Here is a 13,707-nt window from a genome sequence, read left to right on the forward strand (position 1 = left end):
AAGCTTAGAACATACAGTTAAGACAAAAACTGGAAAAGCTACTATATGATATATTGACATAAATATAAGAATCATCATCATCACCACCATCACCACCACCACCACCTTCATCATCATTGTTTTAATGTCCACTTTTCAATGCTCACTCGGGTTGACTGGAATATGTTGAGACAGATTTCCTGCCTACCCAGAAAAATTTGTACTTAGGTTTCTTGCTTATGAGCAGTCTGGTCAAGGTTGCCCTCCAACATAACTCTTGCATGCACACACAAGTTTGGTATTTAAACTTTAAATCATAAGATGTTTTAAAAACTACTCAATGATAAAATCTCCAATGTTGTTGGAGGTTGCATTCCTTAATATTTTAACTTTGCAAAACCTTTTAAATTTTTGATTTTCTTAATTTTTAAAAAATTTGATTTTTTTTAGCATTGTACAGTTTAAGTTGACTTGTAGCCTCTTAGTATAAATAATGCTGATTTCTTGTTAGATACTATGTCAACTGCTGGAATATAGCACTATCTTATCAAGTCCAAAATGCTACTGACAATTTAGCAAGGATGGAGAGTAGAGAAGCGAAGTCAACATCAACAGGATTAGAATTTAAAATGCTAAAATACAATACTAAATACTGAAAGATCTTTAATGCCAGACTATTGTATTTCAGATCATTCATTGCTATTCCCATGACATACACTATTAGGATAATGTTTACGTTCCATTCTGCATTAGTGTGTGTGTGTTTAATGGTGTGTGACTTTCTACAAAACTCAAGACCCACAAAGGAATACTGCTCTCTCATCTGGGACAGCGCTACTGCAACACACACAAACATCCTAGACAGCAGCTAAAAGATAACAATACAAAATGATTGACAAAAATTCACTCACCAGCATAGATATGCTGCATCCTCACTTTCACAGCTACAACTGCTACAGCCTCTACCTTTTGGAAGTAGATAGTTGTGTGTCATCTTCCCAGCCTAAGTCTATCCACCTGAAATGCCCTTGTCTCATCCATTCAATCACATCTGCTGTCTCTCTTACTTCATATGCATTCAGACACCTTGCTGCTATTCCCAAACCTTTCTTCAAAAAATATGAGCTCTCTGGAATTTTATTTTCATCTATATTTTCATGTACTCATTGACTTACAGATGTTCAAACTGAACATCCATTATACTAATCTCACCAGTTCCAAAAGATTTGTTAAGGTCATGGATACGTACCCCTCCACCTGACTAAGCCTCAAACACATAAATAAATATCTACTCTGATAGTGAATAAAATTGAACAATGAGATAGGCTTCCCTGTGAACAATAAACTAGGCTTTTACTGTAAACAATAAAATACACTTTTACTGTGTAACATTTAAAAAATACTTGTTGCATGCAAAATTACAAATAATGGAAACTATCTGAAATATTTTTGAATATTCATAAGGCATGCTTTTCAATTAAAATGCAATTCATTATAGAATGGCAAGTATAAATAAAGAATATATAGTATATATAAAAGCTAGAGTCTATGATTTTACTCATAACATTTGCAAATAATACTGAGAAAAATAGCACACATGGTAGAGATGGAACTATGAAGCTGGATATTGGTTTATGATGTTCATGTTTTTCCCAAAATCATTTGAAACAAATAAAACAAAATGCTTCAGAACTGAAACCATTTTACATACTTGACTCATTAAGTGCACTTTACAATATATAATATTGATCTACTTTGACTCTGCCCTTAGTCAAACAAATTTTATAGAGGAAGAACAGATGACTAAACCACCACCAGTATAAAACTGGTACTTATTTTTTTTTTTACTCTGATGCAATGAAAAGGCAAACAAAATATTAACTAGAATACTCAGCTTCAATACTGGTTTTTATATTAGTACAAGGCCATAAATGACCAAAGCTGAAATACCATCATTTAAATGGAATCTTGTAAATGAGTTGTACTAAATTTATTAATGCCACAAGGATGAAAGGTAAAATCAATCATGATGGTGTTTGAAGTCAAAATGTAAAGAAACAAATCTAAATATCATAACAGATTTAGTTGTGCACAGTGACATTTCTGAATCCATCCCCACTCCAGCGTAATTATTGATTTCTAACATTTGTACAAGACCAAATATAGTCAATTAAATCAACTTCAGTATTCACTTGACTGATACTTTATTTCATCTACCCCACAAAGGATGAAAGGCAATGTGGAGCTTGGCAGGATTTGAACTTAGAACATAAAAGTACACAGCTAAATACCACAAGCCAATGTGTCCACCACATTAGTGATTCAACCAATTTGCAGCACAAGTGTAGTATAAATATTAACAGTAAACATAAATGTTAGCATTATCAATAATTATAATTCTAAATGTTGCCAGAGATATTTGATGTTTAATGAACAATTTTTAAAGATTTTTTTTTTTAGATAAATAAGAAGATGCTTACTTTTTACAATGCCCCACAATGTTTTTCTATAACGTACATCACTTGTTACTTTGAGTCTACATTTGGTATAAGACGCTCTAGTGATGCAATACCGGTGCTCAACATAAAATGATTCAGTGTAAGGTACAGAAGCCATTGTGGTAGAAGTGTCGATGACATACAACATTCCAGGTTGACTCTGTTTGTAACACACCTGACGGGCAAAAGATAAGAAAACAGAAAATGTACAAACCAAATTGGAAAAGCAAATTTAGATACATAGATAATATAAAGAGATGAAATGTTACATGTTTGCTATACAGCATCTTTTTCCCTGGATCTGAAATCTGTCTTATCTCATTTGTAAGGCAAAATTCTCACCTAATTACCAAGTTTTCCTACTACTATTACTACTACTACTGCAGATATCATCCACTGTCTAACCACAACATTCTTTCCAGAGCATTTTCATCTATTCACATTAAATGAATGTTTGTAATGCCCAGAAACTTTCAGATCTCATTCAGCATTAATAAACAACATTCATCTGGTTTTCCCCTAATCAATGAAGATCTATTGAATGTACAGGTAGTGTCTTGCTATAATATAGCACCACGTATTATATACACACTTCAGGTTTTAAATAAAAGGGAAGATGCGGTTAAAAAATAATTGCTAGCAAATTGGTATTGAAAAAAGACCTTATTTTTCTAAACTAAGCAAAAAAAAAGTCTCCAAAAATAGTAAATTAAAGGATTCTAAAACATTAACTTTATAACAATGAAGCAACTTTTAGCAATACAAGTTCTATATTATGGTTAAGCTAACTGATATGCCAATCCTCTTCACCTTCAGGTGTAAGATTCTTCTGAGGCTTTTTTATCAATTTTCTTTCAGTATATTTGCAGGTTAGAAATAACATCCTAATCTCTCTTCTATTTGTACGATCTAGAGAGAGTTTGTCAATGATCCTCTCCAAACTTACAACTTAATAATTCTAATTTAATTCATAATACATATATATATATATGGTTGTGTTTGTAAAGTCAAAACTGCTTTCAAGCAGATGATATTTAGCAGTAAGTAGAAAACAGAAATTTTTGAACTGGTAGAAGTTATTCTGTTGAGGAAATGTCAAGGAAGATGTTAACTGCTAGCAGCAGTGAGTGAAGCAAGAGATCTGACCCTTGACATCAGGTGACGTCTTAGAGAAAGTTGGAGACAGTTAGCAATTTTGTTTCTGTTTAACTAATCAAAAAATGGCTCACAGACTATTAGTCTCTTTGGTTAAAATAATACATATGACAACAGAGAAACCAGAATATTGTCAGCATTAGATCGCTTTAGTTTACATCTCCTGTATATATTCAGTAGCAATTAAAGATATATTGAGCTAATTCAATGGAGACTCCATTATAGCTCATTAATAGCTTAATGGTAGACTAAATATTTACTGGAAATAGATACCATGGGAAAACCAATACTTCCACTATTCTTTAGGAATAGTATATAAGTGATGACTATTCTGTGAGATTAGAAATTCTATCATCCTACCATTATAGCTTGAAAATGGAGGTCTTTTGCTAGATTGACTTGCTTTAAATATGTATCCTAATTGTAGCTGTGGTTCCCAGAAGTTAAGCCCCAACAGATATGTATCCTAACAGGCTGACTAACTCTAGATGTGCAACAGAAAGACAAAGCCTTCAACAGTTAAACCTAATGATTCAACAAATTATGGCATTTTTTAAAGATGCACATCATGCAAACACATCCAATAATTTTGAGCATAAAATGATTTATTGATAAACAAAAATTTCATTTTTTTTTTTTATGTATAAAATGTGTAACTATAAAAACAGAAGAAAATCAGTAAGAAAATTTTTAATACATAATCTAGCACATCATATTAAAATTTGTTTATAAGCAGCTATGGCTCAAGTAAAAGTCAGAATATTCTTTTAAGTATAAGCAGAGGTGCATTTTAAAGATTGCTTCTAAGCTCTTATAAATTTCAAAATATTCCTTTAAGTTTAAGTAGAGATGCAGGAATGGTTGTGTTATAAAGGAGTACATTTCAAAACTAATACCTTTAACAAAATGTTTTCTACCAAACAATACCATATACTGGTAGGCAGTATGGAAGTTGGCTGTGTGAGTGTGAAAGAACATGTGTACCTTTTGTTGATGTATATTGGCACTGGATGCAAATCTCAGTAAGAAAACTCCAAATCTGATGTTTTAGGAATGAATATCATGAGATATTCTACATGTGTTACACTTTCATGTCACTCGTGCCATCAGAAATGCTATGAAACAGTGATTCACCTATTGAAAATCTATAACCAATGATGTTATTGTAAAACTAATGCAATATTAAATGCATGGTTAAAAAATGCAGGGTATTAAACAAGAATTTTGCTCATAAATGTATTGCTCAATTGTACCCTAGTGACCAAATCATAAAAGAAAATATTGTTGAAGGTATATAATTCTGATATACAATATATTTAAACATTTTCTTTCAGACATTTTGTTAGAATGATTTATCCAATTTTCTAAACGAAATACTAAACAAAGAGCAACATATTAGAAGTCACTACATTCTACAACAAAACTGGTTTCATTAATCATTTGAAGATATTTTAAAGTTGCCAACAAAATAAACTTGCGCAAAGGTCAAAAACATATACAACCTGAATCACTGCAGCAGTTTGCTTGACTATCTTGAGTGTTGGGTGCAAAGGGATTTGTATAGATTGATTAATTTAGGTATGAAGTTCCACAAAGTCATTTAAAAGATTATAATGTGAAACTTACAATGGGATATTAACATATCCCCATTGAGGTATCCAAATAAATTCCACTCTGCAACAAATGCTCTGTGAACATTTCCTACAGTTACCATTTCTGAAAATTGAGTATGTTACAGACACACATTCGTCTGAAAGTAGTTGTTTTTCAATGATGAAATACAACAGCCATTAACACATTCAAATTTGAATCTGCCTGAATGAATTAAGAAAGAATGTGTGTACCATTGACATTATTCTCAAAATGGGCCAAAAAAAAAAAACAACAAAGTGGATTGGTCTTCAGTTTCAGATAAATTTCTGTAATAAGTTGCAGATAATAACCAAGAACCCTAATGCAAACCGTTATTGAGTATTGTTCTAACATTTGAAAGAATACAGTATTGTAATTATTCATATATAATACGTAATTATGTATGATGTATACTCCTAATCTCCTAATTAAGAGTAATAGAATCCCATAAAAGTATCTCTTGTGTATAATCTGCATTGACTTTTCTTTAGTAATATGATATATAGAAAAAGAAGTGTTTACTTGGACGTATTATAATTCTTATATAATATAAATTAAAATATTCATACATCCTAAACAAAACAAAAATGTGACCTTTCAAGTTTACAGGTGTAAGCCATAAAAGTGCATCTGCTGTAAATCCAACATTATAGAAATCATGCTATCATTTTTTTTCCTAGGAAATCAATCTCATTTTGATAATGACGGTCTACTTAAGCTTATACTCAATATAACTTTTCAGTTTGCATGGTGATGAACACATGGTTACATTACAGTAGAACAAAGTATTCATTGTTTAAGTCTGGCCTTTTTAAAAGTCCTCTAATGCTTCTATTATACATTAAAAAAAAAACAGTCTTTGAATTTTGAATTTTGAACAAAAGACATTAATGATTTGGCAGACAAATTTTTAATCTGAAAGAAATTTTTTTTATAATTAAAAACAAAATTAATTAGAATCTTAACAAATTGAAATTCATCATTTATGTTTTCAGAAAGTAAAAAAATATTTTAACCACCCACTATCTCATCTGTAATTTCATGAGGTATAAATTGTGTTGATATTGTGTGGACACTGTGTATTTATAGCACAAATTGTGTTCCTGTTAGAACCCTAAAAGTGATTTATTGCTATCAATGTCAATTTTATTTCCTGGTTACTTTATATAAATAATCTTGAGCAAAATTTTGTTGTATTTAGTTAGACACTGAGTGCTACAATCTCTAATGTAAGCAACTCTGAAAGGTGACTGTGTAAGATATTATGTGCACCTGCAACATAAAGCTTTATTGTATACTTATAACGACCATAACATAATATGACTATCATAGAAAAATGGAACATTATTATAGTGTTAAACTCTTTGTTATGCATCAATTAACATTTAGCTTCAGCAATGGGCATTATTTATTCAGAAGACAGCCATCTGCCTGCTTGATAAACCCTTTTTTTTTAAACCTTGATCCATGATTACATTCATGACTGCATCTTCACAAACATACTACACATCCCACTTTGCTTCCCACAATTCCAGAATTACATTATCAGTAGTTCTTCATTCAATGGCAGTATCTTACCACAAACTTTGATATCTATTATGTTAACTGCTCAGACCTCACTAATTCTATTCCAACCCATCTCAGCTATGGACAATGTTTTCTTACTGGATTACATTTTATCCAGTCAGCTTGTGTGCATTTCATGTACATAATATCAAAACTATTTGCTTTAATAGTGGTTATTAATAAAATGACCAACCTGATTCTCAGTAGCTGTTGAGTTTTTTGGCCCCAGAGATGCTCCCAGTGTCAGAGTATATGTTATTGTACGCTGTCGGTTTCCATCAGCATCAGGTTCTTCTTGCCAAGGAGGAAGGACAAGTTCTGAAAATAATTATTAAATCCATTACAAAGGACCACTTTGGATAATTAAAGCATGTAAATGTATAAATATTAGGAAAATGTAACACCATGTTATTATTTGGTACGAAGGTACGGAAAGCAGTCAAATCTTTGTTTCCAGTTTCCAGAAATCAAGTACTATAATGATAAGCTTTTGAAAAAATATCTCTGTCAGGAACCCTTCAGTTCTGAACAAAATACCGAGCATCAATCTATGAAAAAGACTTGTTGTATGTAATGAATAATTGTAGGTTTCTACAAAGCATGAACATACTCATTCTTTTACAAATGTATGTATCAATAAAAAAAAAATCTGCAAAAGAAATTATTGCTAGGTTTATTAATTATTTAGAGGCAAGTTAGCCTGTAAAATTGTGGCAACAAACATAGAAATCCATCTGTCATGCTATCTGAACTGAACTGGAAGCTACCCTACTCTCTCTCTCTCTTTACCAGAACTCAACTAGAATAAGAAATCAAGTGGAGAGGTTGGCGGCAATAGTTCTCAGCCATGCATTGGCTATATAAACAGAACACAAAACAGTCCTCTTTCTCTTCAATAGAACTCAGCCATAGCAAGGAGTCATTAGAACTGGTTGTTTCCTATTCTTGTATCAGCTACTCTTGACACAAGACCTATTTCAGTTGAATGAGACATCAATTTTATATATCATGATTCTACCAGGTTACCAATCACATATCTTGATTTTCTCATTTTTTTAATTTTTTTATCTCAGCAACATTTCCTAACACAATCGCATGAAAACACTACTTCTGCAAACATGTGTTACCTCAAATATGGAAATCTTGTTTTTATAAATGTTGCAAATGAAAATTGTTACTTTTATGTATATGATTCACTTTCTTGTTTGAAACTGAACTTCATGGACATTTCAAAGTAAACCCAAACGGTTTAATCACATTGAAAAGTACATCACTTAGGCTGGTAAAAGCTTACTGTTTGGTGGTATGTAGGAAATAAAAGAGAACTTTATATGCACACACACACATATATATGTTTATGTATATGTGTGTATGTATATATATGTATGTGTGTGTATATATATGTGTGTGTGTGTGTATGTATATGTATGTGTATATGTGTATATATATATATATATATATATATATATAATATATATATATATATATAGTATATCAAAGTTGACAATTTACTCAGAGTTTTCACCTTAGCATGGCTGGTCATGACTATTGTGGACAGCCAAGCAAAGGGTGAAATTCACAATAGGTTGTCAACTTTAATATAATAAATAAATATCTATCCACTTTACCCTGCATAGTGAGTTCTAGACCAGATCATTTTTGCACTGTGTAAGACATATTACTGATATATTCTACTACTATTACATTACTATGTACACTTACACACACACTTTATCTTTGCTGTCTGCCACATCATGATCATCTATATCTGTCCCAACACCAAATATTTTTAATAATTTAAATATATTTTACAGCAGAAAGTAAAGAACCTCAAAGACAATTTATGCTTACCATAAGTTTTCCTGACTTCAGCAAAATGCCTGAAAAATGGAGAATCTGTGAAGAGATATTCAAACATCTTGTCCACAGGAATACTGAAGACTTCATTCATGTAAGTCTTAGAAAAATGTTCATGTCCAGTACAGATAATTTCTCCTGAAATGAAAAACAAGAACATCTTATATAGAAGTGAACAAATATCAAAGTGAAAAGCTCAACAAATAAGAAAATACATTCGAAAGGAGAGTTTTATATTAATGAATGAATAAAATTATGCGAACTATAGTAAGGATGTAAAATACTTTAAATACTTCATCATATTGATATTACAAACCAATCTGTCATAAAGTCTATCACTATATTAGGAAATGAAAGGTAGGAGAGTTAATACAAAGACAGGTTAACATACTATAGAATATACAACAAATGGTCAACCTATAATACATGTGGAGCAAGTTCATCAATAATCAAAATTTAAGTTAATATCAGTTTCCATATTAAGAACATCTTAGATATTAAACTGACAAAAACAGATTCTGCTTTTTGATATTAGACAAAAAGTCCTCTACACAGCTATCCAACTCTTGAGAAATAGCAGCTGAATAGCCTTCAAATTATACCATGGCATCTTAAAAAAGAGGACACATTAGATAATATAGTCTTAGATAACTTAACCTGAAAAAAATGGGATAGCCACAGCTGAAATGTCTTTGATCATAGGTTTGCTTGATCAGAGTTGACCTGAGACTAAATGAGAAAACTACAGGAGACAGGATCTTTCAAACCTGCAGTTAAAGAGTGTATTGTAAGTCAAATGTCAACAGCCTGTTGTGTACGTTCCAATCATGCTAAATACTTCTTCTACTGATAGCCAAAGTCTTCTCATTATTAGACATCAATGAGGATAGTCTTTAAACTGAATTTAATGATATATCAATTTTAGGAATAGTACTCATAGTCAATTTGCATCAAAGTAGGTAGTATAATTAGGTTGATGTTCAGCTGTACACATCCCAAGAAGGAAGTAACATTATCCAACACAAACACTTTAGCTGGTAGAGCAGAAGACCTCTTGCTATTTTTTCAAGGAATGGAATTAATCTTAAAAGATAAATTAATAAATACCAAGTGGTAGAAACCAGTTTGACATGCTTGGATTAATCGGCTTCAGTGTAATGAGGGATGTGGACTATCAAATATCTATATAATTTAACAAGAGCATATTATATGAAGCATCTGGTGAGTATACAAAATAATAACCTAAATACATAGTTTAAAGCATTTATAACTTGTTAATTAAAATTGTACTACTGTATTTTATTTTGATCTATTTTTTAAATAGACAGCCAAGACCATATCGAAAACAAGTCACCTGACTGATTGACATGAAGTTGTTCACCAACACAGACCAACATCTGTTCCACAGTCATGCTTGTTTATCAATACTAAAATGATCTCCTCTGATCTTGTGACACCTCCACTCAGAATAGCTTGACTCACTCATCTCTCCTCTTCTCATCCCCCATTAAAATATATCATCATCCTCATCATTGCTTTTTTTACAATTGCATTTGCCATGCTGCTAGGGACTGGATGAGACTTCTTGAGGCATTATTCTATGGCTGGAAGTCCTTCCTGATACCAACTCTTGTTTTTCAAGTAAGGTACTTTATTCCATATCTTTGCAAGTTAAACAACTGATGGAAATTTTGACTATAGCAAATATAAACAATATCACTGCTACCAAAAAAGAGGCAATGCAAAGACACAGGAGACAAACACATTAACATTTATAGCCATAGGCACACACACACACACAAGCTTCTGAATAGTATTGCTTCCATTGACAAAATTTCACTCACAACTATTTCTTTTTCTCTCTCTGAATGTGCGTGTGTATGTGTATGTATGAATACAAAATCGCGGCAAATGCCAGTAGCAATCCAAAAACCTTCTTTGCCCATGTCCAGCGGAATTCCCGCTTGAACAACCAGATTGCAATGTTGGTAGACTCAACAGGTGTATCGATTGAGGACCCTTATCAACAGAGTCAATTATTTGCCGAGGCTTTTTCAACTATTTTCAAACAAGATGATGGTCGTGAACCCCCTCCATTTGATAGATCGGTACCTCCAATGCTTCGATTGGTCATCACGCGGGACGAAGTCAAACGTGTTATTCAAGGCCTCGATGTCAACAAGGGTCACGGCCCTGACGGCATACACCCACGGGTTATCAAAGCGTTGGCTCCGGTCATCTGCGAGCCCTTAACATGACTATTCAATATGTCATTGGCGACGGGTGTTATACCTGCAGACTGGAGAACAGCGATAATCTGCCCAATTTTCAAGAAAGGGAGCCGCGAAGACCCGCTTAATTACCGACCGGTTTCCCTTACATCAATAATCAGCAAGATGTTCGAAACCATCCTTAAGAAAAGTATGATGCTCCACCTCCTAAACACAGCCTCTATCTCTGATTCCCAACACGGCTTCGTGCCGAAGAGATCATGCTTGACCAACTTACTAGTAATGGAAGAATTGGTGACGCGCATCCTCGATGATAGTGATGCTGTTGACATCGTTTTATTGGACTTTGCCAAAGCTTTTGACTCGGTAAACCACCGCCTATTACTTGTCAAGCTTCAAGCATATAGTTTCCATCCGGATATTATACGATGGGTTGGTGCCTTCCTCTCAGATCGCTCCTTCCAAGTCCAAGTTAATGGTTCGCGGTCCGACGTCTCCAGTGCGAGCAGTGGCGTGCCTCAAGGTTCAGTGCTTGGGCCCTTGTTGTTCTTAGTCTTCATAAATGACTTGCCTGACGACCTCACGCAACACACCCTTCTATTTGCCGACGATATCAAACTGGTCGCTCCTCGCGGTAATATAGAGGATCTTCGTCAATGCCTCCACCAAATTTGGAAGTGGTCTAACGACTGGGACCTGTGTCTGAACATGTCAAAGTGCTGTCATCTGCCTGTCGGCTCTACTCCTGCAACTCAACTTGATTTTGAGCCGAGTCGTCTGCTGCTGGAGAGGACCGATCAGGTAAAGGACCTGGGTATCTTGGTGGATTCCTCCTTTTTGCCTTCGGCCCAGTGCGTCCATGCTGCCAACAAAGCACGCGGAATTCTGTTCTTGATTCGACGGTCATTCGGAATGCTCACAGCAGCCATATTCCTACCACTCTATGTCACGCTGGTGAGACCCATACTGGAGTATGGGATTCAAGCCTCTTCTCCTTATCTCCTCAAAGACATACAGCATCTCGAAAGAGTCCAGAAGCTGGCTACCCGCATGGTTCATGGTCTCAAAAATTTGTCCTACGAAGAAAGGCTGAGGACGCTCGACCTTTATTCTCTTGAAAAACGCCGCCGCCGTGGTGATCTCATTCTCGCCCACAACATCATAAGTGGAAAGTGTAACCTCTCGAAAGAGCTGTTCTTCACTCCTGTTCCAGAGCGTCGGCTGCGGGGTCATTCCGAAAAGCTCTACCTGCGACGATTTCATCTCAATCGAAGGAGCGGAGCTTTCTCCGTCCGGGTCGCGGATCCGTGGAACAAGCTGCCAGACGAGATGGTGAAGATGCCGACGACCGCTTTGTTCAAAGCCTCCCTGGACCTCAAGTGGCCTGAACTCTTTACATGAACACCACCCTGTACTTAACTCCATGTCCCCCTACATGGCCTTGCTATTTGCTTTTGAGCCAAATTAACTAACTAACTAACTAACTAACTAACATATATAAACTGCTCTGTCTTTACAAAGTCTTCATGAACTGAAAAAGAGGCATCATCATCATCATCATCATTTAACGTCCGTTCTCCATGCTAGCATGGGTTGGACGGTTCGACCGGGGATCTGGGAAGCCAGAAGGCTGCACCAGGCTCCAGTCTTATCTGACAATGTTTCTACAGCTGGATGCCCTTCCTAATGCCAACCACTCCGTGAGTGTAGTGGGTGATTTTTACGTGCCACCTGCACAGGTGCCAGGCGAGGCTGGCAACGGCCACGGTCGGATTGGTGTATTTTACGTGCCACCAGCACGGAAGCCAGTCGAGGCGGCGCTGGCATCAGCCACAAGTCGGATAGTGCTTTTTACGTACCATCAGACCAGGGATCCTGGCTGGTTCAATTCGATTTCGATTTCGCTTGCCCCAACATGTCTTCACAAGCAAAGGGGGTTGGCATGGGTGCCTGTCGTCGGATGAGGTTCTATATCGACTTCGCTTGCCTCAACAGGTCTTTGTGTCCAAGGGAGGAAAGGCATTCATAAGTGGGCTGGGCTCACTTGTCCTGCCTGGTCTTCTCGTGTACAGCATATTTACAAAGGTCTCGGTCGCTGGTCATTTCCTCAGTGAGGCCTAAAGTTCGAAGGTCGTGCTTCACCACCTCGTCCCAGGTTTTCCTGGATCTACCTCTTCCACGGGTTCCCTCAACTGCTAGGGATTGGCACTTTCTCACACACCTATCTTCATCTATTCTCGCCACATGACCATACCAGCGCAATCGTCTCTCTTGCACACCACAACTGATGCTTCTTAGGTACAACATTTCTCTCAAGGTACTAACGCTCTGTCGAGTATGTACACTGACATTACACATCCATCGGAGCATACTGGCTTCATTCCTCATGAGCTTACGCATGTCCTCAGCAGTCACGGCCCATGTTTCACTGCCATGTAGCATGGCTGTTCGTACACATGCATCATACAGTCTGCCTTTTACTCTGAGCGAGAGGCCTTTAGTCAATTGAACTAATTTCAATTTTACACTAGTATACTCATAAATCTACTATTACTAATACTTATATATGCAAACTGGTGCATATATTTTACTTAAAGCCTTCATAATAGTTGATTTGTAAGCAGTGCTTCCATGGGCAATTAAAAAGTGTACTCATTGGAGCAAAAACACAGTTAACATACCAGTAATTTATATATTTTTCTTGTATATGTTCATAGTTATGCTTTCATGAAGAGCATGCATCTGTGTGCAGACATGTGTCTGTGCTTGTACCAAAAGAACTAAGTCAG

The 13,707-nt window shown here is 35.3% G+C and overlaps 1 protein-coding gene across 9 annotated transcripts in view; it reads right to left on the minus strand.

Annotated features, from left to right (window-relative positions):
• The window catches only part of LOC115211607 (protein Aster-B), a 270,613-nt gene that overhangs the window by 17,079 nt on the left and 239,827 nt on the right, over window positions 1–13,707 (minus strand). For all 9 annotated transcript variants that reach the window (XM_029780198.2, XM_029780197.2, XM_029780194.2 and 6 more), the window contains 3 exons: window positions 8,682–8,825; window positions 7,024–7,148; window positions 2,460–2,652 (listed from right to left, as the gene is read on the minus strand). In XM_029780198.2, the coding sequence (XP_029636058.1) occupies window positions 2,460–2,652; window positions 7,024–7,148; window positions 8,682–8,825 (462 nt within the window). The remainder of the gene's footprint in view (window positions 1–2,459; window positions 2,653–7,023; window positions 7,149–8,681; window positions 8,826–13,707) is intronic.

The sequence above is a fragment of the Octopus sinensis genome, linkage group LG5, assembly GCF_006345805.1.
Source record: "Octopus sinensis linkage group LG5, ASM634580v1, whole genome shotgun sequence".
Lineage (NCBI taxonomy): Eukaryota > Metazoa > Mollusca > Cephalopoda > Octopoda > Octopodidae > Octopus > Octopus sinensis.